Source organism: Pleurodeles waltl, chromosome 5 (genome assembly GCF_031143425.1).
Source record: "Pleurodeles waltl isolate 20211129_DDA chromosome 5, aPleWal1.hap1.20221129, whole genome shotgun sequence".
NCBI lineage: Eukaryota > Metazoa > Chordata > Amphibia > Caudata > Salamandridae > Pleurodeles > Pleurodeles waltl.
This window is the reverse complement of record NC_090444.1, coordinates 569,951,655-569,978,583: the sequence shown is the minus strand read 5'-3', so window position 1 is coordinate 569,978,583 and position 26,929 is coordinate 569,951,655. Positions and strand designations below refer to the sequence as shown.

The 26,929-nt window shown below is 45.1% G+C and overlaps 1 protein-coding gene across 1 annotated transcript in view; it reads right to left on the bottom strand.

Moving 5' to 3' along the window:
- PAPOLG (poly(A) polymerase gamma) overlaps nt 1-26,133 on the bottom strand; it is a 523,629-nt gene extending 497,496 nt beyond the window's left edge. Inside the window, exons 1-2 of the mRNA XM_069234379.1 lie at nt 25,997-26,133; nt 5,265-5,420 (exon numbers count right to left, since the gene is read on the bottom strand). Of these exons, the coding sequence (XP_069090480.1) occupies nt 5,265-5,420; nt 25,997-26,013 (173 nt within the window). The 5' untranslated portion in view covers nt 26,014-26,133. The remainder of the gene's footprint in view (nt 1-5,264; nt 5,421-25,996) is intronic.
- Between the last annotated feature and the right edge of the window lie 796 nt (nt 26,134-26,929).

The following is a 26,929-nucleotide window of genomic DNA, read 5'->3' as shown; positions in this document are numbered from 1 at the left end:
CAGTGAAGGGGTTAATATGCAGGCATTAGCTTTTAAAAAATATTTATTTGCCGTGTGGCCAATGTGTTCCATGGTTCGACTATAGTTTACGTGGAAACTATGTTGTAAGCGCATGTTTACCTTCAGTAAGCACGACATTAGCATGCTTCAATTAACCCTTTCGCTCCCAGGGCTTTCCCCCCCTCAGGTGCCAGGCCTTTGACGATTTGGGGCAGTTCGCATCAAAACTTGAAAAAAAAATTTTTTGCCTGACAAGTGCAGCAGAATTTATCGGTAAAGATGAGACAATGTTCGGTGGTAGGAATTGTGTGGATTCCTTCAGATTCCATCACAAAAAATGTGGGAAAAATGTGTGATTGCCAGCTAAGTTGGAGGTTTGAAGGTTGATGGGTAAGAAAATCATGTGGGGTGCATGTGAAGCACACCACCGTGGAATCAACCACATGTTTAGTTTTCAGATGTGTCTAGGTCTTGTGGATTTTTCTACATGGCAACGCCCCAAAGTTGGAAAAAAAAAAAAAAAAAAAAAGAGTTACCAAGCTCTCGTGGCCCAAACAAAACCAAAAGCCCAAATAATCAAATGTCCTTTTGCCTGCCGTGGGATAAGCAGTTTTAGTGTGTGGGGGAGAGCTGAAAGACTGTTACCTTCTTCAGTTGGGGTGGGGGCATAACCAGGCCCATACTGGTTGGAAGCCACCACCCCACTTTTTTTTTTCTTTTTTTTTTATAATTAATTCCCAGGCATCTAGTAGACTTTCTGCACCCCTCCCCCTCGCAGGTGGATCGGGGGTAACTGCACAATCAGCCCACCGGTGGGCAGAACTACTTTGGCCCCATTTATTTGGGGTGGAAGTATGGCCATACCCCCACCCTCTTATTTAGAAAATAAAATCTACCCTGGTCTATGGTGGGCTTTCTGCCCCCTTTGGGGGAAGATGGGCTTTCCAAAAAAATAGGCCGATCTGCCCCAGCCAACAGTAAAGTGCCCCTAGGGGCTGTGCCCCCCCCCCCCCCCAACAAAACACAAATACACACACCAATCCCTGGTGTCTAGTGGTTTCTGACCCCCTTGGGGGCAGATTGGCCTAACAAAAATAGGCCGATCTGCCCCCAAGGGGAGCAGAAATGGCTTAAATACAGTTTGCCCCCAAGGGGAGCGACCCTTGCCTAAGGTGTTGCTCCCCAAACATAAAAACAAAAGTAAAGAAAAAAAATAATATCTATCTATCTCTCTCACTGGTGTCTAGAGGTTTGTGCCCCCCCCCCCCCGGGGTAGAAATTGCCTAAAAATTATTTGGCCCCCTGGGGAGCGACCCTTGCCTAAGGGGTCGCTACCCACATATAAAAAAAATAGAAACAAAACAAAAAATGTATCCCTGGTGTCTAGGGGTTTTCTCGATTGTGACATGTAACCAAATCAGGATCTCTGTAGGTCCACACTTTTAGGTGTTTAATTGCCTCAGTGTCCCATATCTGTGGAACTTCCAGCAGACACTGCAATGAGTCAGGCGTGAGCCAGAATATAAACAGATTTTGCCCAATTAATGTACAGCCCGAGTAGTGTTCGAACTGGATGTACTCCTGGATCACAGGGGACAGGTAAGTAGTAAGCTGGGTTCTGGTTGTAGTACACCCCTCCCCTCTTTTTTTGCTAGGAGTTAGTATGTTTTGGACTGTAGTGCACTGGGACCCTGCTAACCATGACCCCAGTGCCAGTGCTCTCCCTCCTATAAATTTGATTGCCAATAAACGTTTTTACACCCACAACTGGCATACTGGTGCACCTATGCAAGTCCCTAGTATATGGTACCTAGGTACCCAGGGCGTTTGTACACCAGGGGTCCCCATGGGCTGCAGCATGCATTATGCCACCCATAGGAGCCCATGCAAATTGACTACAGACTTGTCACTGCAGCCTGACACTGCACTTTGACATTTTAAGGCACGCCTCTGGTAGGCTCTTCAGCCCAAGGGCAGGGTGCATGTCTACAGACCCCAGGATAATGCCTGGGCTTTGTAAGTGCGGGGGAAGGCATCTTAAGGTGTTCAGTGGACACTGGTCAACACTAGTGGTCCATCTACAAAATGGCTACTCCGAACCTAGGCATGTTTGATATCAAACATATTGGAATCCTGCAACTACACAGATTCCAGTGTTAGTTGCATGATACCATATACTCGGAGTTCCCTAGAGGTTCCACCCTTGAAACCTTTTGGGGTTCAGCTGCCAGCCTTCGCTGCTGATGACCCCAGACACTGTTCTGTGCTCCTGATGAGCCAGGCTCAGGCCAGAGGAGCAGAATGTAGGATTGTGACCACCTCCCCCTGTGCTTTAGGTGTCAAAGGGCTGGTGTGGGATGGCCTCTAAGCTCCAGACTGCTTTTAAGGACACATTTGGGGCCCTCCTTGCATACTCCAGTTTGCACCAATTCAGGAACCCTGGGTTCCTGCTCTGGTGCGAAATTAAACAAAAAGGACAGGGGAATGTCCCCCCCCGCCCCCCCTCCACCCCCCTTCCCATCCAGCTTCTCCCCTACGGAGGTGCCCAGAGCTCTGCCAGGTATCCACTTGATTCTGCCATCTTGAAAACAAGATGTGCAGGGGCCCCTGGGAGCATCTGGCTGGTAAGGCCAGGCAGGTGATGTGCCTGATCCCCACCCCCCACCCCTGAACTCCCCTTTAGAGTTAAGTACTCCCTTGCAGGTGGGTCCTTAGATTTGTCCAGCTAGATGCTACAAGGAACTCTGCAAGACATCTTCTGCCCCTGGCCTGTCTAAGTGCTGCTTGTCTTTGCCTGGAACCAAACAAGTCTGCTTCTATTGGGAAGTCTCCCACAACACTTTCTCTGGATCTTGCAAGAATTCTGCAACATCTAAGGCTGTGCATCTTCCAGGATCACAAGAACTGTTTGCACCAGGAAGCAAGAAGGAATCTCTCTTGGAGCAAAGGAGTCACTCCCCTGCATCTGTAGGCACCTCAAGGCATCGTCAACCAGTTGGAGGGATCTGCAGTCTCTGGACATCCTAAGATCCTGAAACACAAGCGGAGAGTCTGGCCTCCTCTGGGTCCTTGCGCCCTCCACTGGGCTGGCTCCCATGTACATCACAACTGTTGCATTTGCCAAGGCTTGGCGACTCTTCCTCCATGAGATCTTCAGCCTCTAAGAAGCTCTGCCCCCAGCACTCTGCACACCAAAGATCAGCTCCTGTCCTGCAACATGGGACTTCTGTTTTGCTGAGTTGGGAAGGCCTCCCTGTGTCCATCGCCTGTGGGTCACTCATGGTGGCATCTATAGACTTCTGTTGGCCTCCCTGCGTGCGGAGGGTCAGCTCTGACTCCACCTCCTGGATAGAGTCTCCTGGACCTTGCTGGTCCCCACAACTTTGCAAATCCACCTGAAACGTTCTTTGCAATTGCCAGTGCTTGTTGGTGACCTGGCTGGTCACTGACCCTCCTGCAATCCAGCAACCGTTGAGGAACAGCTTGTAGGCAACTCCTGTGATCTTTATCCACTACTGGACCCCAAAGCTGGCTTCCACTGACTTGAAGGATCATCTTCAGGAGGGTGGGCATTGCCACCTGCACCACCTGGGCACCTCCTAGGGTGCTGGACTGTCCACTTCCTTCTCAGGTCCTCCACGTCTGGAATCGGTCCTTTGGTTCCACTGGGCTGGTCCCTGGGTCATGACAGCAGCTGGACAATCCGAAACATCCACAGTCTTCAGAAAAATCCTTCTCCCCTCTGCATCTGGGTCCCTAGTGTAGGTACTCCGGTCTTCTGGGTATTTTGGGGTAGGGGCACTCTCCATCCATCATCTTGCCTGCTAGTTTCCTCAGGGTCCACAGGGAAGGGTCCTAAATTCCACAACCGCCAACCACTGCTTCTTGTGTTAGCCTATGGGACCACTGGGTGGGTAACTGACTTACTCCTGGTTACTGTGGTTCACCTAATTTACTTACCCCTGGTGTTTCTAACGGGCCCCATGCCCTAGCTAACCACCACACTTAACCTTGGCTGGAATTCCACTTTCACATCCCATTTTTTCCAGTATATGGTTTGGCCCTCCCCTAGGGCTCTTTATATTTCTATGAAATTTCTTTCTGGTTATTTTGTGTGTATAATTGTATGTACTATCTCCAAAGGGAGATGTACCAATGTCAGTTTAGTAATAGTCCTGTAATAAAGTATTGATTTTTTTAGCAACACTTGTGTGGTTCTTTGTGACTAAGTTACTGTCTGACTACTGTGGTATTGCAAGTGCTTTACATTCCTCCTGGATTATCTTTAGCTGCTCACCTCAGCTACCCCTTGACAGCTGCTGCTACATGGACACCAATTCATTATCACTAAGGGTTGCCTAGACTCAGTATAGAGTACCACACCATAGCTGTACACAAACTGAGCAAGCCTCCTACAAGGTGCACCAGAGGAACCCATATGTAGAGCACCATGTTGCCTGCATAAAGAGAAATGCCTATGGGCCTCAGGTGAAAAGGTAGGGCCGCTGCTGCTTGTCCGACAAATCACGCATGCTAAGGGTTCCAGTGTAATGGCAAACAGCAGTAGCGACAGGGGGCAACACTCATGTGTCTCTGCCTATTGGAAATCTGTCTGACGTGTTCAATTATACGAAAATGCGCCACTGGGTCTGTGTAGAGGAGACTGATCCAATGAAGGGGGTTGAAACATTTAAACATTGGTCTCCAGTTTCTTCTTTCGTGTGTCTCACTTATTGATTCTTTGTGTTCAACAAGTACTGATAAGCCTAAACTGCTCAGCCACACTACCACAAAAGTAAGCATTTAAGATTATTATTGCAACCCCTGTAAATCAGTAATGATCACCTGCACTATATGCATAGTGTACTCTTACATTGGTACACTACATATATAGCCAGCTTCCTACACTGTCTGGTTGCTTTCTTCTATAAAAGAGTGATTCCTGGACAATTAGATATCAAAAATGTACCAAAGCTTAATGAGTTCACTCAAACTTCTGTCAAAGTTTAAAAATTATGTTCACTGCTTTTGTTGTTTGAAGCTTAAATGCTTCTTAAATCTGCAAACTTATAAGTCATGCAACATTTCTTGATCAGCACAGAGCTGCCACCTCACTGGAGGGCATTCCAACGCCAACATTCTATGCTTGACCTTCCATACAAAACAGAACGACCATTTAGGTGGTTCTACCCATACATCACAATTCGTTGATGTACTTTTTAAAACAAAACTTTAGGCAAAATATTTACTGCTTTTTAAAGTACCTGTGGTTTAATTCTTCACCATCTTCAAAAACTCCAAAAGGTTTCATTGCTTCAATCAACTTCTGCGTATAAATGTGATCAATCTCTTTGGGGGGAGCCAGGCTAATAGGTGAGGTAATTCCATAATGTTTGGGAGGCTGCTCCAGCCTGTGGCTTCTGAGGGAGAAAGAACATATCTATTAGAACACAAAGCAATGAAACCACTGGACAGCATACAGATGATTTGCAGAATACTATAAAAATCCACTTTATGTTATGTATTGGAATAGGTTTCAGGAAACAATGAGGCTAAACTACAAATTTCCAACAACATTCTCTTACCCTCTTGGAAATCTACCCTTATGAAATGGTCTATTCTGGTGCTTCTGCATACAATTCGTGTATACTGGACACTGAATGATATGCCTAGATACCCAATCATAATTAGTTTCATATTTGTTCAATATTCTCTCAAGATTGGGGATTAAAGAAATGTGCAGAGCTGCTCATTAAAAGGCATAATTGAGGCCAATAGCTCTGACAGTGAAAAAACAATTACCCTTTGAAAACTCGAAGAGGACATTCTCCTACAAAGAGTACTTCTATATGCATCCTTTGCAGGTGCTAGCAAGATATTAGTGGCTCTGCAGCTTCCCCTCTTTGTTCGTAGTTGGATAACCCAGATTCTAGGTTCAATGGTTCATGTGCACAATGTTCTGTAGTAGAAATTTCAGATGATGGCTGGTAATGTAGGGATAGCCATGCTTCGGAGGGGGGGGGGGCGGGGGGGGAGAGCACAGGCCCATTTACATGTACACATGGAGGGGGAAAAAAGTGAAGCATCCTTGAGGACACGTCCTAAGCACAGACCCATTTCCTGAATTATCTACCGCCATCACCTGTCTACCATCCCTCACTGATGCCACTACTCATGTGACAAGGCCAGCAATGGAGAACAGATGTGTGTATGAGCTTTCACTCCAGTTACCTACCACGTCAGTGTTCTTGGTACAGAATTGCCAACAGAACACAAGAAAATTGAAAGGCCTGCCATGGCAAAATCAGCAGGTTCCCAACGTGTTTGTAGACAGTTTAATGTGTAAAATGACTGATTGTTTTGCTGACTAGTGTGGTACATATACAGCAGGGTACATTTGCTCTTAATGGTTTTACAATCATTCACCAAGATTTGCTTTTAAATAATGGTGTGCATCAAACATGTTTTATGAAATGATTTAGAGAAATATTATTTAAAGTGACAGTTAAAAATTGACTGAATATAATGAAGGAGCATTCCTGGGGCATAAGTAGTTCAAATTGGTAAAATCTGGTAACAGTTGATGTGAACCCTCACGATTTGTGTGAGACTTATGCTAAAGTTTAAAAAACAGGATAACAGATATGCTCAGACATCCAAGGCAGAGGGAACACAGCAGTATACCTTGAAGGAGACAGTCCTGTCCACATAATGAGGCTGACAAAGCAGTGACTACATTTCTCCGTCGAGTTCCTGTAAGCCTACAGCAAAAGGTTGAACAGGTCCTACTCTTTGGGTTTCGGAGATAGTTGCAGAACCACTGAAACCTGACAAAATGAAGCTATCTGTGGACATAGATGTCGGTCATACCACACCTAACCTAGGTGCACACCTCAGTGACACAAGTTGAAGGGTGGGGAACCCTTCCTGCCCAATACGACATAGATGTCTGCTGTCAGAGCAGGTTTTCATGTTTGTTCACAAAAGGAGAATCAATCGTGTGCAGCACAAACCTTTTGATAGTCAATTTACAGTGGGCAGAATGGTTATGAGAAAAAGAACAGACTGCTGTCAAGGCAAGATATACATCCATATGAATAATATGTCCAAACTTACACAAGGCTCACAAATGAAAAGCCTAGAAGGCGAGAGTTCTAAGGGAATGCATTGAGCTGTATGTTCCACTTCATTACCGACAATGTTTCAAGTGTAAAAAGAAGCATACATGTGCAAAAATAAACAAAAAAAATTCCAATTAAAAAACGCAGATGAACATTACAATTTTGCAAAAGCGTTCGGGTAATTTTCATGTGTAAATAAAGAAAGTGTACTTAAGGCATCCATTAATAAAACATGTTTCATGCAAGACAGTGTTTTAATTAAATATTAAAGATTCTCTATAGAACCATTATGGCCACAACCAAAATTAGGGTTCCGATTCTTAAAGTTAATAGAAGAACTGCTGCCCGACACGCCACTTATGCAGTTTACGAAAGTAGGCCTGGAAACCGTATTTGCTAAGTTTATTTTTTGCAGGAGCCAATACGAGTATCCAATCATTCAAAAACCTGCAGAGTAAGTGCAAAAACACTTAGCAAGACGTTTTCTTCAGTGGGAAAACTTACGCCCTCGGAGGAAATTCTGTTCCCACATTCTCACCTTAGATTTTATTTAATTTTTTTGTAACAAGGGATGGTCCCTTCTAATCCAGGAAAACATATCGCTCCTAGTGTCAGGCATAAACGTTAAACCTTTTTCGGGTTGGGGAGTTGTTGGTAAATGGCTTTAAACATGTAACCGTGCTACTGTATCTGCACAACACTGCAACAGAGGGAAACGCTTGGTTAGACACAAATTTAACTGTAAAATGGCAAACAACTACTCGGAATCGTGATCAAAATGATGCAAGAAACAAAAAAATAAATCTAAAGATCTTAGCGGCAATTAGGGAAAGTTTATGGTTTCTGGCCAACACTCCCAATATCGACAATCAGGAAAAGTGGCATTGGCAAAGATTACTATTTTACGAAGATGGCTGTATTCAGTTCAAGGTAGCAGGACACCAATAATAAAAGACATTTATGAGACCGCACAATATTAAGTAAACTAATGTCGGGTCTTGAATCCCTACAGAGGCAGAAAGGAGGTGAAAAATCAACTGGCGGAGACTGACAAATACTGTCTGGCCTATATGTGAAGTAGATTAGGATAGTTCGCTGGGTTAGAATGATTAGATAATTAAAGTGATTACTAGACAAAAGCATTGACAAAGCTAATAGGTTTTGCCTACACAGTATTATTATTTTTATTTATTTTTTTAAAGATGTTGCACAGGCTTCTGTGCAATATGACAAAGTAAATAAAAACAGAGCGCCACGGTCAAGCTAGTGTTGAAAGCACCATAGCGCTTTGTTTTATTTACTTTAAGCCATGCTGCACAGGAGCCGCACTGCATCAGAGAGTTGGGGGTTGAAAGCAACAAGAGGCAGGAGGGTGGGGGAGCAAAAAGTGTAGCAGGGGAGGATGACAGGATGGTTTAGAGAAAACGACGACATGGAGAAGGGTGGGTTTAAAAAATAAACTGGGGTTACCGACACCACAGAGGGTGGAGTTCAAGGAGAGGAACTGCATAAGCATGCACTTCAAGAGTGTCTGGAGAAGTGTACCTGATGGAGCCTGAGTCCACACAAGGACACTGGTCACAGGAGGCTGTACTTGGTCCATGCTTTATGGCAGAGATGAAGACTTGAGGCCCAGGAGGGAGCCAAAAGGTGAAGAGGAGGTGCTGACCAATTAGAAGCCAGGAAACAAGAGGCATGGTAACCAACCAATGTAAGGATTCTCAGAGCAAACCTATGTCCATGATTTGCCACAGAGGGTAACCAAAACAATTACTCACTATGGTAATCTGCGAGATTCCATGCAGCAAAACAGGTAGGGTTTAACAAAGAGTAACACAAATGAACTAAAATGCCTATTGACTAACTCATGCCTTTCAGAAGTTGCGGACTAAAGCCTTATAATATAATAGTTCATAAACAGATGAGGCCTGTAAGCCATGACCATTGGCTTGTCACCATAGCCAACTCAGTCTTTCCTGGGCGGCTGTGGGTTTTCTTCATTCAGCCTTCAGGCCAGACCCTACAACATTTTTTCAAAACACACAACCCCATTGACTTAAATTAGGTGCCCAACTCTGGGTTGGCACGCTGCACCCGGCCTCCCCAGTGCCACTGAGGGTGTAGGTTTGGTGCTGCCTTTGACCTCCTCCTCCCCCCCCCCCCACACACACTTGTACTTATCTCAACCCTAGGAGATCGATCCCGGACACTGATATCTCACCTGTGAGCAGTGCATCTGTGTTCGCCCCCAGTCTCCACTGGGGAACGTTAGGCTTCTGAACTTGACCTCTGCACCCGGCAGCCCCTGTGCTGCTGCAGGTGCATACTTGGTACTGATTTGAACCTTGACTGGTGTTGACCTAAAACCCCAATGACTGGATATGTAAATCGAGTAGTAGCATTCTTGTTTTCCACCCATAGGTTTACATTGGACTCTGAAAATTGCGCTGTGTCAATTTTTTAAACTGCTAAGTATTTTTAATTTAAGAACTGCTTACCTTATAACGAAGTTCTGTGGTTCAAAAGCACATATAAAAGCAAATTGTTTTTTTCTAATTTGGTCTAAGATTTATTGTTTGAGTGGGTCTCTTATAAATTGCTTCTGCAAGTACAACAAATGGCTAACACAACTCCTTGACAAGCCTAACTGCTCGCCCACACTACTACAAATACAGCATTAGACCTTTCTATTTCTGCCTCTGCAAACATTTGGGGATCCCTTGCACTATGCACAGTGTATGTCATTTTAGTGCACCATATAGAGAGCCAGCATTCTACAAGGTAAAGAAAAAGCGTTCAGGTAAGTAAGTTTTTGATTAGGAATTCATTTCCCTTTAAAAAGTGGACATGTGCAATTTGAGTTCTGCAATGTTATCCTACAGGAGGAAAAACAAGTTTAGCAATCATGTACTGTTTGATAACTTACAGGAAAAATATTCAAGAATTAACAGGGGTGTGGAAATTAACAAAACATCTACTTGTCCATGGGACAGGCTGCTTCATAAATACACTTGTCGAAAAAAAAAAAAAAAATCTACTGGTCCCCTAGGTGCCATGTAGTGCGGCAACAAAATATGGCAGCAATTTCCTATAAGATCTCCAATACTAGCAACTTCATTAGTTTGCCACCTCCTTGCAAATCTACATATATACATACTGGTGTTGGAGGTAGCGGTAAGCCGAAATTAAGGGTTGGAATGCCCTTTTGAGTCTGAGCAAACCTACTAACTTGTATGTTTTTAAGAGTTTCACCAGCTCTTCTCTATTCGTTTCCCATACTGAGAAAGGCTGCAAATTTACTCCTGACAAGGACAGGATTAAAACGTCTTCCACGGTTGAAAAACAGTGGTTCGAGGGAAAGTGAATTCAACAGATTTTTTGCAACAGATTTGCATGAGCAAATCTGTACACGCTTATTAACAAACTAAAATTCAGCTAAAATAATTTCTAGGAGCACGATTTCCTGGTCTACTTCTGTAAATTCATGTGAATTCATGAAATACGGAAATCGGAAATAATGCAGTGACTTTCTTTAATAATAATTGGGCCCTTAATTAGGTCTGGCATTAGCCAAGACCTTTTGTGTTTATTAAAATTCCACCTCTCACTGTGAGTGATGGCAACCTGCTCTTTCACACGGAGGACAGAGGCACAAAAAGCACTTTTGCTCAGTGCCAGGAACTACTGTGGCTATGCATGCGTTTGCTCTGTGGCAATGTTTGTTACAATAGTATGGTCCCGGCGGCTCCCACAACGTTTTACAAAAGCCATGTGAAAACAAGACATGCATTGACAAAGCCATAAGCAGGTCAACTGGAATTATGCAGCAGGAGAGTCAAATTATGCAGCAGGGTTGCAGCAAGAAAAGGCAAATTATGCTGCATAATAAAGCACATTAATAGTATTCATTATTTCGTCATTTTAAAATCTGACGACACTCTAGGCATTGGTTGCACATTATTAATACCAGTTTAATGCCCAAATATAGCAATACGCTAATCCAGCTTTGCAAAGGGCCTTCCACTGAGTGGCAATATGAATCTTAATTTTTATTAACTTTAGAACAGTTTAAGCTAGAAACATTTTTTTTGTTAAAATCTGCAGATTATGTGGCAGATGATGGATAATGGGGCAAATGCAGCAAATCTATAATTGTGCAAAAGTCAGTGGCCGCACAATCGCATAATTTTACTGGCCCTGGTCATAAGGCTGACAACCAATGTCAGACCCATTGGCTTTGCCAGTGCTTGTTTATTTTCATGTTTCCCATAATCTTCTTGAGACTGGTTACACGGACACTGATTTTCCATTATGAATATTTTTTGTAATTCCTGCCATGCACACATTTTACTAAATGATATGGTTAACAAATGGCAGGGGTGTGGAATTTAATAAAATATCTACTTGTCCATGGGACATGTTCCAAAATAAATCTACTTGTCCTGTGGTGTGTGTGGGGGGGGGGGGGGGGGAGGAAATAAAATCTACTTGTCCCTGTTGGTACCATATACAGCAGTGACCAATTGAAGGAGGCTGGCCTGGTTTGTTGTGGGTAACTTGGGTACTTACACCAGGTCCAGTTATCCCTTGTTAGTGAATGTAGTAGTGTTCTAGCAGCTTAGGCTGATAGAGGTAGCTATAGCAGAGCAGCTTAGGCTGAACTAGGAGACATGCAGAGCTCATGCAATACCACTTATAGTTAGTTACACAGTACTTATACACAAGTAAAGACAATACTCAGTGTTACCAAAAATAAAAGGTATTTATTTGGGTGACAGTACCAAAAATATCTTATAGACAATACTCCTTCTGGAAGTAAATTTTATACACAATATATACACTAGACACCAAAATTAGACAAGTAAATAGTCACAGAACAATGCAAACAGTAGGAAATCCTATAGAATGCAATGGGAGAAAATAGGTCTAGGGGCAACACAAACCATATTCTAAGAAAGTGGAATGTGAATCACGAATTTCCCCCTAGACAAGTGTAGTGTGTGCAGAATCGCTGGGAGAGTAAGAATATAGTAAAACTATGTAAATTACCCCACACCAGAAAAGCAGGAGTAAAGTACTGCAAGTTTCCTTATGACACACTACACCTCGTTTTGGGGATTTTGCGGCAGCCAACCAAGTCTGCAAAGAACAACTGCTGGATTATTGGACCCGACAAGGAAGGGGACCAAATCCAGAAATCGAAAGAAGTTCCAGGAAGGACAGGAACCCTTGCCAACCCAGAAGATGGCGCAAAAGAAGAGTCCCTGGTTAGTTGAAGACTGCAGAAATGCACCATAGGAAGATGCCTGCGGGTTCCTGCATGATGCAAAAGATGTCCCACGGTGTGAAGATCATTGCAGACGAGATTTCATGTTGGAAAGCGCCAACAAGCCTTGGCTACAACAAAAGTGCATTTTTCATCAAAATGGCGCTGGATGGACCCAGGACAGACCAGGGGGCCTCAAGTCTAAGGAGGAAGAGGGGGCTCTCAGCACTTTAGAGAGCCCTCCGGATACCAGCCAGCACCCCCAGAAGCCGCAGGATCTGGGCTCAAAAGAGGTGTAGTTGATGCAGCACTACAAAAGAAGGTCCCACGCTGGGTGGAGTGCTGGGTACCTGGGCCAGGCTGTGCACAAAGGAATTTTGAAAAGAGTGCACAAAGGCCTCAGGAGGTGAAGAAGACACAGTACACAGTGGTACAGTCATTCTCGGGGAAGGCAAGGTCTTACCTCCTCCAAATTGCGTTAGCAGGACCTCAGGACAGTCTATGTCGATGATATCCACCTTCTGTGTCTTTAGGAGCACGCTAGTCGTTGTGAGAGGAGTCCAGGGTACCGGTAGTCGTCTTGGAAGGTGCCTGCTTGGAGCAGGAGAGTGACTCAGTCACTCCATGGGAGATTTCTTCGGTTCTTCTGGTGCAGGATGAAAACAGGGAGTCCCCCGAGCGTGCACACTGTGGAAAATGTTGCAGTTGTTGACTTGGAGCTGAGGTTGCTGAAGAAAAGTGTCTCTTGTAGACACTTTGTTGCAGTTACAGCATTTCTTAGAGCAGGCTGCAGTTGATCTGAGGTCAGGGGATGCTGAAGTTGATGCAGAGGATTCCTGAAGGAAACTTGCAAGCAGGATCTGAAGAGAACCCACAGGAGTTACCCTAAATAGCCCTGAGAAGGGGGGACTGGCTACCTTACCAGGTATGGACCTATCAGGAGGGGTCTCTGACGTCACCTGCTGGCACTGGCCACGCAGAGCCCTCCTGAGTGCCCCCACACCTTGCAAAGCAAGATGGTTAAAGTCTGGGACACATTGGAGGAGCTCTGGGCACCACCCTTGGGGTGGTGGACAGGGGAGTGGTCACTCCCCTTTCCTTTGTCCAGTTTCCAGCCAGAGCAGGGAAGAAGGGGTCCCTGAACTAGTGTAGACTGGTTTAGGTAAGGAAGTCACCATCTGTGCCCTTCAAAGCATTTCTCAGAGGCTGGGGGAGGCTACCCCTCCCCAGCCTGTAACACCAATTTCCAAAGGGAGAGGGTGTAACACGCTGCTCTCAGGGGAAATGCTTTGTTTGGCCTTCCTGAGACTGGGCTGCCTAGACCCCAGAAGGGCAGAACCCGGTCTGAGGAGGCAGCAGTTCAAGCCTCAGAGAGCTGGTTTGGCAGTACTGGGGGTCCATGGTGGAGCCCCCAGGATGCATGGAATTGGTTCCCCAATACCAGGTTTGGAATGGGGGGACAATTCCATGATCTTAGACATGTTACATGGCCATATTCGGAGTTACCATTGTGAAGCTACATATAGGTATTGACCTATATGTAGTGTACGCGTATAATGGTGTCCCCGCACTCACAAAGTCCGGGGAAAAGGCCCTGAACTATATGGGGGCACCTTTGCTAGGGCAAGGGTGCCCTCACACTTAGTAACTTTGCACCTAACCTACAGCAAGTGAAGGTTAGACATAGGTGACTTATAAGTTATTTAAGTGCAGTGAAAATGGCTGTGAAATAATGTGTGCGTTATTTCATGCAGGCTGCAATGGCAGTCCTGTGTAAGGGTTTGTCTGAGCTCCCTATGGGTGGCTAAAGAAATGCTGCAGCCCATATGGATCTCCTGGAACCCCAATGCCCTGGGTACCTAAGTACCATATACTAGTGACTTATAAAGGGGGTCCAGTATGCCAATTGAAATTGGTAAATGAAGTCACTGGCCTACAGTGACAAATTTAAAAGCATAGAGCATAAGCACTGAGGTTCTTGTTAGCAGAGCTTCAGTGACAGTTAGGAACTACGCAGGCATACACATTAGGCCACAAACTATGAGCACTGGGGTCCTGGCTAGCAGGATCCCAGTGAGACAGGCAAAACACACTGACACACAGGCCAAAAGTGGGGGTAACCATGCTAGAAAGAGGCTACTTTCCTACACACATTACAGCTGCAATCTCATTATGTAAGAGCTCTGATAACAGCCTCTCTGGTTACATCAGGGCTATTACTATAGTAGGGCTTGAATACTAGCAATTTCCATATTTTGCCATTTTTCTGCAGATCTACATACTGGGGCTGAAGGAAGCAGTAAGCAGGAGTTTCAGGCCTGGAATGGCCTTTTGGGTCTCTGCAAGCCTACTACCTTGCATGTAGTATGGATTTTCACAAACTTTCCTAATCTTTTCCAAACCTGCAAGAGGTTGTAAATTGATCATGAAAAGGGCAAAAGTAAAACTTTTTCCAGGGTTGGGGAAAAAGACATGGCTATAGGAAAAGTTAACTAACCTCAACGCATTTTCACACAAGCCGACCTACACATGCATATTTGATTGTGCTAAAATATTCCCTAGGAGTACGATTTCCTAGTCTACCTTCTGTAAATTCATGTGAAATCATTAAATATGTAAATCTGCACTCATGCTAAGAGATATAGCATTTATGACTCCTTTAACTATTAGGGCCCTACTTAGGTCTGGCGTTTACCAAAACAGTTGTTTTATTAAAATTCTATCTTTCCACCTATTGGCTGGCTTCAGCATGAGTGAAGGCAATCTACTCTTTCACAAGGAGCATTTGGCACACAAAGTTTTGTTCTGTGCCAGAAACTGTGGCAATATGTACTTTTTGGAGACCAAGAAAATATTTTAGCTTTTTGCCTATGTTTGTTAGAATGGTGGGAGCCCAGCAGCTCCCACAACAATAAAAAGTTTTACAAAAGTCATTTCAAAATAGGATAGGCACTGCCAAAACCAAAAGACTATCCACCAACTTTGGACTTCTAGGCTTTCCCAGTGGTTGTTTATTTTCATGTTTCTCATAATCTTGTTGATAAGTGGTTTCTGTGATTTTCCATTATGAATATTTTTTTTTAAAAATACTAGCATGCATCAAAGCATCTCACTGAATGCTTCAAAGAAATGGCACCTAAAAATTTCAGTAATTTAGCAAAAGTGTTTCCTAGCTGCATTTTTGTGAACATTTTATTTTTAAAGCAAAGAATTGTCAATCTTGCTTTCAAGTTTCTTCAAATATGTGCATCTAATCAGAGCGTTGTGGGAGCATTACGTGTAGCCTCATGTTCAACTTTGCAAAACTAGGGTAAACATGTTTTACTGGAACCACTGTCGTTACTGCAGGCTGAGCTTGCAACATGCATCTAGAGCACTCATACTAATAGTACAGGCTTTGCATTAATGTACCATAAATATTACCTCAACTGCAGACAATTTCCTTCCCTGTCCTATTAGGTGGTATGGTAAGCGGACAGCCATGGGATTTGTGCTGCAGGGGGTTGGGCCTACTTGTCACAAGGATAAAGTAAACATGAAAACATGTTGTCTATGACCTCAAAAAATATGTGCTGGGCATTTGGCTGTAGGAGTTCCACACCCCTGAAATGGTACCTAAAATGTCACAGTAATTTTGCAGAACATTTTTCCACAGTTGCATTTTTTTTAGTGAACTTTTTATTTTGAAAGCAAAGAATTGTCAAGCCTGCTTTCAAGTGTCTGCAAATATTGGAACCTAATCAGAGCATTCTCTGAGCATTATACGTATCTTCATATTGTTAAACTTTTCAAACGTGTGTACACTTTTTTTTACTGGAACCTCTGTAAGTAGTGAAGTACAAGCTTACAACATTTATTTACAGCACTCACCCTAATAAAGGCTTTGCATTAATGAACAATAAATAGGAGTTCAAGCAGCATCGACAAATATTACATCAACGGCAAACAATTCCTTTCCCTGCTCCATAATGTAAACTAGCAGCCAAAGGGTTTGTTCTGCGGGGGGTTGGGCCTACTTGCCCCAAGAACAAAATGGGCATGAAAACTTGTTGTCCTTGACCTCAAACAATATGTTCTGGGCATTGGGCTATAGGAATTCCACATCCCTGCTTAAGGCAAGTATTAGGCAAGGGGCAAGACCACACCAACAGGTCACTGCATGCAGCACTGGGGAAGCCGGGTGCAGAGGTGTAGTACGGAGTAGGGTACCCAATGTAGTTCAATGGAGATTGGTTTCCATGGAAAAAGGCAGCAGGCTATAGCAAGGAGGCCAGTTGAGGTTAACCAACAGATAGGTTACAAACATGAGTTGCTCTGCGATGTAGGTGCACCATGGCTCAACTTCTCCACTGAAGAGGGGCGATGGGTGCAGAGGGTTCCTTATGTGCAAGGTTTCAGTGCCCAGGAGCAATCACAGTTGACAGGGGGGGAAACTTTGTTGATACCAAGGGCTGTTATTTGATGGTTGTTTTTTGGCATCAGGTTTCCCTCACCACAGAAGCTGCAGGAGAGAGGGCCTACATGCAGAGGCAACTTTGGGGAGTGCAGGAGGAATTTAATCATGTTATACCTAGACTCTGGGGAACCTTGTTGACATTGGTGACAGCAGGTGCAGTGGTAACTTCAGGTGTCGGCTTTTGGCAGTTCCAGAAGCGTCCTTCAGAGGTTTTTGGAGAATAGGTCCACTGTTCACAGGAGGTACTGAGTCTTTATTGAAGGCAGGCAGTCCTCCTTGGTTTCTGGAGTCACAGCTGCAGGACGACTTGACCTTGGTGCAGAGTTTGCGGAGGGATGCAGACGGACAGGATGGTACCAGTTCAGCTGCTAATTTTCTACTTTTCTGCTGTTGCAGCTCTTTCGTGTCCTTGGTCTTCTTAGGTCGTCAGGATCTGCTTCTCTGGTGCCAGGGGCTCCCCTAAGTACTGAATTTAGGGGTGTGTGTGTGTAGGGTAGTAGCCAATGGGCTGACATTTGGGGTCACTATACCCCCTATATGACTATTTCTTGTGGCAAGTGGGCATCACCCTCTCTCAGAACTCCCAAGTATGCCATCCCCAAGATGGCTGCTTCTGAAAAATTGTGTCCACCTTTCAGAAGACCACCTTAGACGTGGTACTAGCCTGGCGGTGGCACGACTACCAGACTAATTATCCCACCTGTCCAGGTGCCAAATGGGCACTGGACGAGGCACGTGGTTTCATCTCCTGTGAGGGAAGAGATTCGCATTTCAAAAGGTGGCAGCCGTTTGAGGCTTGCCACCTTAGGAAAGCTAACCAGCAGGTCATCCAACTGGAGGTGGCGTTACACCCTCTTCACGGATGGGTGTCTGTTCTGGATTCCCCAAGAGCAGAAGGCTCTCACCCTAGGGGTCCAGAACGGTGTCTCGGTGGCAAGCTCGCAGAAACTGGTCAATGAGCACACCAGAGTCTGGTAGTTTCAGGGGGCACCTCTAAGGTGCCCTTTCAGTGAATTGATTAATAAATCCAACACTGGCATCCGTGTGGTTTCACCAATACAAGATGCTTGATACCAAACATCCCTATCTTCAGTGAAGCCATCACATAGCTGGAGAAACTTACTGACCAGTGTTCAGCACACGCATTTGAAATGTCTTCCCTGGTCACTTACTAAGTCTGAGAATAGACAACTACATAGCAGGGACTAGTCTGCTCATACAGATATGCGGGGTGTGGACTTTAATAATATATCTACTTGTACATGGGACAGGTTGCTTCATAAAACCACTTGTCCTGGAGAGAGAATGGAAAAGAAAAAAAAAAGACTTGGCCCTTTGGCGCCATTATGTAAGAGCTCTGAAAATAGCCTCTCTGATTATGCCAAAGCTAATACTATAGCTGGGCTTGAAAACTACCAATTTCCTTATTTTGCCACTTTTCCATGGGCTGGAGGCAATTGTAAACAATAGTTCCATTGTTGGAATGCCATTTTGAGTCTGAGCATACCTAACTTGTATGTTTTAAGAGTTCACCAGCTCTTCTCTAATCTTTTCTCAGAAACGTTGGAAATTTACTCCTGGGAAAGACAGAAGTAAAACTTCTTCTAGGGTTGAGAAGGTTGGAGGGAAGTGAACGTATAAACGCTCAACAGATTTTCACATGAGCAGATCTACATATGCACATTTGTTCATGCTAAAATACAGTTCACAAATGTTTTCTTGAAGTACAATTTACTAGTTACTTCAGTAAATTCAAGAAATACGTAAATCTGCACTAATGCAAAGACTTATTCTATGAGTGCACTTTTGTGACTTAAAAAATAGGGCCCCTATTAGGACTAGCATTAGCCAACACTTTTTTTTTTTAAATTAAAATTCTCTCTCTCCGTCCATGTGTAAGGCGGCTTCACTTTAAGTGATAGCAATCTTCTCTTTTACAGGAAGCATATCAGTACACAAAGTACTTTGGTCAGTGCCAGGAACTGCTGCAGCAATGTGTGCTTTTTGAGATCAAAAAATATTTTTGCTTTTTTCCAATGTTTGTTACAATGGTGGGGGGCCGGCAGCTCCCCGCAACAATAAAGTTTTACAAAAGCCATGTCAGAACAAGACACGCACTGACTAAAGACTGGCCATCACGTTCAGACCTACTGGCTTTGCTAATGCTTGTTTATCATCATGTTTCCCATAACTTTGTTGAAACTTGGTACACTGATTTTTCATTATGAATGTTTTTTGGAAATACTAGCATGCATCAACACATTTTATTAAATGATACTTTAAAGCAATAGTACCTAAAATTTCAAAGTAATTTAGCAAAACATGTTTCCGTAGTTTTATGTTTCGTGAATATTTTATTTTTCAAGCAAAGAACCATCAACCTTGCTTTCAAGCTTTTGCAAATATTTCCATCTAATCAAAGAACATTTTTGGAGCATTATACGTAGCCTCATTGTTAAGCTTTCCAAATGTGTGTACACATTTTTAACTGGAAACACTGTCAGTGGTGCACTCCAAGCTTACAGCATTTATTTAGAGCACTCTCCCTAATAATAAAGGCTTTGCATTAATGACACAAACATTACCTCAACTGCAATTTCCTTTCCTGCTACATAATGTGGTACTGTAAACTGGAAACCAAAGGGTTTGTGCTGCAGGGGCTTGGTATAGGTAAGTGCCCCTTTTGCCATTGTTACCCCTCACATTTTCCCTGATATTGGTGCTGACTTGACAGTGTGCTGAAATCCTGCTAATCAGCCCCAGAGTACTTTTCCCAAACTGTACCATTGTTCCCACAATTGGCACACAGCTAAGTCCCTTGTGAAAAGGTATCAGTGGTACCAAGGGCTCTGTAACCAGGTACGGTCCCCTAAGGGCTGCAGCATGTATTGTGCCACCCTAAGGGGCCCCTCACCAACCACATACACACTACCATTGCATTTTGTGTGCCGGTGGGGAGAAAAAGATGAAGTCGACATGGCATCCCTCTCAGGGTGCCATGTCCACCAACCACTGCCTGTGGCATGGGTAAGTCACCCCTCTAGCATGCCTTACAGCCCTAAGACAGGGTGCACTATACCACAGGTGAGCGCATTGCTGCATGAGCAATATGCCCCTACAGTATCTAAGTTCATTCTTAGATATTGTAAGTGCAGTGTGTCCATATTTAGTATATGGGCTGGGAAGTTTGGTATCAAGCTTCTCAGCACAATAAAGCCACACTGATGCTAGTGCTGGATTTATTGTACAATGCACCCAGAGGGCATCTTAGAGATGCCCCCTGTATTTTAACCAACCCTTTATTGTAAGGCTGACCAGTCTGTGCCAGCCTGTCATTAAAAGGCACGTTTCTGACCCCATGGGGTGAGAGCCTTTGTGCTTTCGGGAGTCTGGGACAAAGCCTGCTCTGGGTGGAGGTCCTTCACATCTCCCCTTTGCAGGAACTGCAACACTTTGTGGTGAGCCTCAAAGGTTCAGGCCTCATTTTACAGTGCCCCAGGAAGCTAGCTTGTGGGGATGCCCACCCCCTGGACAAAGCCCTACTTTTGGTGGCACGTCTGGCAGGAAAGTTAGGTAAAACAGGGAGGAGTAAGCACTCCAGCTAGGACCACTCCTAAGGTGTGGAGAGCTGAGGTGACCTCCTCCCTGCAGAATCTTCCATCTTGGTTTGGAGGACAGGGACCAATAGGGTGGGGAATGTGCCCCCCTTCTCTCCCCAAAGGGAATGGGCACAGGAAGGATGTAGCCACCCTCAGAGAAAGTGACTGGCTACTGCCCTCTGACCCATGTAACACCCCTAAATCTAGGATTTAAGGGTGTAGGAAGCTGGCCTGGCATGTGGTGAACACCTATGGTGTTATCACCGTATGCCAGGTCCTGTTAATCTCCATTAGTGAGGTGTAGACAGTGTCTAGGAAGCCAGGGCTCTCTAGAGGTAGCCGTGGATGAGCAGCCAAGACTTATCTAGGAGACATGCAAAGCTTATGCAATACCACTGTAGTCACACAGAACTTATACACATGAAGGAACCACACAGTGTTACAAAAATAAAGGTACTTTATTATGGTAACACAAATATTAAAATACTGTATAGGTAATACTCTGCTAGCAGGTGAGTAAACACACTATTATATATACATTAGAAGTCAGGAATGGGCTTAGAAAGCAGTAGCAAACAATGAAATAACAAAATAACGGAGACCCTAGGGGGAGACCAAACCATATACTAAGTAAGTAGAATGTGAAAGTCAGTTCCCCACCCAAGGAAGTCGAATCTGTAGAGGGGAGCTGAAGGAACTTAGAACCCCGGAAAAAGTAACAGAGGGCCCCCCAGAAACCAGGAGAGAAGAGGTAAGTACTTAGTTTTTCCTCAAAACACACAGGTAAAATATGTAAAAAGGACTGTGCAAGACCAAAGCAAGACTGGAAGGAACAGAAGGGGATCCTGACAGAAGAGGACCTGCAAAAGAAGGGGCCCAAGTACAGTTCGAGTTGGAGTGTCTGGCTGGGGCAGGAGCCACTATCCACCCTTCTGAAGATGCAGGGCCAGGTCGACGGTAACGACAAGGAGTCAGCTGTGCAGCACAGGAGCAGGAGAAGAGTTCCAGGAGTGATGCAGTCAATGTCCCACGTCGGAAGTAGTCAGTCAGTGGTGGGAAAAAACACCAACAAGCCTTAGAAAACGCAAGAGTTGCAGAAGAAAAGTTGCAGAGCTGTCATGGACCAGGAAGGTCCAGCTGGACTCAACCCACAGAGAGGAGTCCCAGGTGATCCTCAGCAGTGAGGAGAGTCAGAATTCAAGGGTGCAGCCCCCACAGGCAATAGGCACAAGAGTCACAGTGAGGCACACTCAGCATGCCTGGAGAGGAGTCTTATGTTGCTGGAGCAGCAGGCAGGAGACTGCTTTGCAGGGAAGAGTGCTGAGGCCGGGGCTACACAGAGCCTGAAGAACCCTTTGAAGAAGAGCCATCAAGCCTTGGAAGCTGCAAGAGTTGCGTTGCACAGGGGTACTTGTCCTGCAAGGAGAAGCAAGGACTTAGAGTCTCCCAAGTTGGACAGCGGGTAGAGAGGACCAAGGGGACCACTCCAGACCACTACCTTTGTTGCAGGAGAAAGGATCCACGTAGGCAGTCATTGTTGCAGTTGGTGCCTGCGGATGGAGGGGAGTGACTCCTTGCTTCTTTTGCAGGCTGAAGACTCATCGCCCTCAGAGGATGCACAGCCAGGGAAATCTTGCAGTTGCAAGAACGAGTTGGAGAAACAATGTTGCAAAATGAAGTCTTTGCTGGAATTGCAAATTGTCAGTTCCTGGAGGGTCCAGTTGCAGTCCCGGTGGCCAGAAGATGAAGTAAACGATGCAGAAGAGTCCTGCTGGAATCTTGCACATAGAATCGGAGGATCCACCCAAGAGAGACCGTAAATAGCCCAGGAAGGGGAATTGGTCACCTAGCAGGGTGACCACCTATCAGAAGGGGGCTGTGACATCACCTACTAGACCTGGCCCCTCAGATGCGCCCACGGGCCTTTGCTCAACTTGGATACAAGATGGCAGAATCAAGTGGCCACCTGGAGGAGCTCTGGGCACAACCCCTGGGGTGGTGATGGACAGGGGAGTGTAACTCCCCTTTCCCTTGTTCAGTTTCACACCAGAGCAGGGACCGGCTGGTCCCTGGGCTGGTACAAACCGGTTTATGCAAGGAGGGCACCAAATGTGCCCTTCAAAGCATAACGGTGGCATGGGGAGGATACCCCTCCCAAGCCACGCAACACCTATTTCCAAAGGGAGAGGGTGGTGGCTCCCGCTCCCAAAGGAAATCCTTTGTTCTGCCTTGCTGAGCTTGTCAAGCAACGGGAGGGCAGAAACCTGTCTGTAGGATGGCAACATCGGGGGCTGCCCAGGGAAACCCTGCGAACTGATAGGAGCAAAGCTGGGGGTCCTCTAAACCAATACTGGCAACAGTATTGGGGTATGATTCCGACATGTTTGGTATCAAACATGCCCAGGTTCTGAGTTACCGTTATGTAGCCGGACACAGGTAGACATCTATGTCCATTACACAGGCAAAATGGCTTCCCCGCACTTACGAAGTCCAGAAAAATGGGGCTGGCATTCGTAGGGGCACCTCTGTCATGCAGGGGTGCCGTCACACAGGTACTTGCACCCTGCCCTCTGAGCTAGGAGGGCCTGCCATAGGGGTGACTTTGTGACCTGGTGCAGTGACATGTAGTGAAAGGGTGCATGCACGTTTTCACGCAGGCTGCAATAGCAGGCCTGCAGACACATTTAGCATAGGCTCCCATGGGTGGCATAATATATGCTGCAGCCTGTGGGGAACCCCTGGTGCCCCAATGCCCTGGGTATGTAGGTACCATATACTATGTCCTTACATGGGCGTACCAGTATGCCAATTGTGGGGTGTGCAAAGTCAGGAACAACCAAAATTAAAAGGGAGAAAGCGCAGTCACTGGGGTCCTGGTTAGCAGGATCCCACTGAACAGTCAAAACACAATGACAGCAGGCAAAAAGTGGGGGTAACCATGCCAAAAAGAGTGTACTTTCCTACTAAGGGCACCCTTGAACCTAGCTCACGAGACTCCTGGCGACCTCAAGAAGAAAGAAAAAAAAGCAAGAATTACTTAAGCTGACCCCAGCAGAGAATACTCCAGACACCAACTGACTTGGCCCCAGCCCTATCGGTCTATCTGCAGTTTCAGAGACTCCTGCACCAAAAAGGAGGTGCATTCTGCAGGACCAGCGACCTCTACAACCTCCAGAGGACTTCCTGCCCAACATAGGACCAAGAACTCTGGGGGACAGCAGCCCTGTCCATAAGCAACTCCAACAATTACTCCAGAACTGCCCTAGATCTGCGAGCCCTACCCACTCTTCACCAGATGCTCACTGCCCGTGTCCAGGTGGCCCACTGATCCAGAGCAGGCCCCCGGGTGATCCTGACCTTGTGTCCACCCTGGGTTGACCCCTTCTGGCTAACAACACCTGCAGCCTGAACCTACAGGACGCCCCCGACCGCAAGTGGATCTGACAGAGATTCCAGACGCTTAAAGGTACCTCTGCACCCTCAGCCCCCAGGCATTAGGAAATCCAACCAACGATCCAGATACATTCAGCAGGCGGCCCTCCTCCTTGTCCAGCCTGACGTTTTCCGGAACCGACCCCCTGGACCCAGCCTGCAGCATCTTTTGTGACCCGTCAGGTCCCCTAATTTGAAAGGCATTGGGCACCCAACCTAGTCTTTGCACCCTGCAATCAGCCACCCCTGTGCCGCTGAGGGTGTGCGATTGGTACCTACCTGTGGCCCCCTGGTGCTCACCTAAACCTCCCAGTCTGCTCTCTGAAGACACGGTTACTTACCTGCAAGTAGATCTTTTCTGAGCACACCCCCACCTCCCCCCTCCCACACAAAAAGTGCAGGGTAACCATGTCAATAAGAGGCTTTTTCCCTACACTCTGCAAAGTCTTAGAAGTGCATTTATTAGACAGGCAAAATGAGGTGACAATGGTGTCTTCAGCATCCTCGTGACCTAGAATGCTGCAAAGTAACTTGCACTATTGAATTTAATTGAAGCACAATAACAAATAATTGTTCACAATCCATTCATTGACTTTCTTAATTAGTGATTTTACTGTTAGGAAGAGAAAAATTAACTTATGACCGCAATCAATGTATCACCATCTTCTAAAAATGAATGATCACTTAAGAGCCAAAAAGCAAACCTCAACATTTCAGTAAATTCGAACACAGACAAAACCCAGTTACATTTATTTAAGATTGACAGGAGAATTAGTTGGACAACGTTACTGAAGGTACAGTGGCTACGATCCCCAAGACATTTAAAAAAAAAAAAAAAAAAAAAAAAAAAGTAAGCACTCCACTGGTAAATGTACCAACACGAGCTCAAATGTCACTTTGCCAGGCCTGTTCACACCCTGACTCAACATACCAAATAGTTATCAGTGATGTCACAAATGTTGTAAACTTGTGAACCCTACGAGTTGTTTGCACCATTTCAAAACTCACAAAGAAATGCATTCACTAGTGTTTATGCGATTAGGTTGGACGATTTAAGATTACATCCGACCATTAACTATGACAGCAGAAGGATTTCCAGTACTTATGTTTGGGTGTAGTCACATTGTCACTGTAATTACTTTGTTCAACCTACTCATCCAGTAAAACTTCATTAAACTTGAAAGCTTTTTCAAAAAATTCTGAAGTACATCAAGACATTAAGTAATGCACTGCCTGGTGTTCTTTAAATTATGTACCATGTTTGCGACGATAACGCAAGAAACAGAACAGGCCAATTGTGTTTGGAAGCTCCGGTCTATCATTCACAGTTAATGCGTAATGTTAGCTTAAACTCAACTACACTGTGTGTACATGGACATAAAATGTGTATCAAAGAAACCTATGTAGGGTATCTGCAGTAACGCATCTTTACTTTAATAGGACAGATTAGAATGCAGTCTAATTGTACGTTCCACCATGAAGCAAATTATCAGTATACTTTGCAGAACAACACATTGAAGAATTTTACGTAAAGGCAATTTGGTGATCTCTCAATGAATTGCTCAGATCATCCCAAAACCACACCCAGAAGTGTCCCCTTTTGGAGGCAGATGCTAGCTGGAGGGGCGGGGACTAACACCCCAAACATCTCTGAAACTACGCCACTGGCTAAGAGAACACAGCTTGTGAAGGGTTACTGGAAATAACTTATTTAAGATTGGCAACACAATGTCGCCTAATACCGAGCACTAGCTACTTGTACATGGATAGTTACGAAGCAGGCACGTCTTCCTGTTATCTCGAAACTCCACCAAAATGTAAAACTGTGGATCTAACGGGCATGGCAAAAAACTGAAGTCAAGAACTCCCCGGTGCAACAGCTTAGTGTTGGAGTGGTTTTTTAACGATACACTACGTCATTCGGACAGAAACAACACTTCCTGCGTTCCGCTAGAGGGACTGTCCACTGCTCCTGCTTAGAGGACTCGGCTAGATGGACAGTTCTTTACTTAGAAGTCTTTACTTGGAGAATGCCCATGCCGTCCGGAGCGTGACGGAAGTCTGGTTCATATGCTAGGAAAAGGTATATTTAGGTGGTTCTTGCCCTGCCGCACACACTCACAAAGCCATCTCTCTCATGTCCCCCGCAGCGCGATTCCTCCGTCCAGCAACTCCACACACCGACCTCTGCCTCAGTCCCAGCTAGCGTAAGAGAGGAGCTTTCAAATTCACACGCACCCCGGGACGGCTCCGCCCAGCACTGCTTTATTAACAATGAGGACTCTTTGCCCCTCCCAGCCACAGCACGTACTGAGAGCATGCGAGAGCAATGGGAGCGCAATCGCCATTTCACTTTAAGGAGCTCCACGTTTGACCGGACTGTATGTTGAACATAAGAATCCAACCTTCGGAGTTTCTATTATAACTCGAGCTTTACATTATAGGGTATCAAATTCAATACGTTTGAGTTTTATGCATTTTTTTATTCTAATACTTATTGATAAGTTGATTTAAAAATAGCCAATAAAAATAAGTGCTTTCTGACAATTTTTAACGCCAATATCCTTTGGGGTGAAGGTAATTCTTGAGTGGTGAAGGAATGCATCCTAGTTCAAAATGGCCGCCACTAGTACGCGCTTCTGTAAGTCCCACTCAAGAACTTCACGTTCTAGCACTTCACTTTACGTTCTCGCCTTCTGAGGGCCTCAGATATTTATTCGCGCGGAAGTGAAAAAGTATCCCTCGCGTACGGACACGAGTGGATTGCTCTCTATTGGAGACGAAGACAAGTTTTTCTACTCTCCCCGCACCGTTATCTGACTCCGTGTTCATTGACAGCTGCCAGTTTGTGTTGCTCAGCTAAACTTTGCTTGTGCATACTATGGTTTGATCATGTGTGACATTTGCATGTTTTCCGTGTGCTTATGTGTGACATTTCAATGCCATGTGTGATTCTTTGCGTGACGCTTATTTGTTTGTAGAACAAAGCAGTTATGCCCAGGGAATTAAATGGATATTATAAAAAAGAAATGACAATGTAAATCTATGTAGTTGG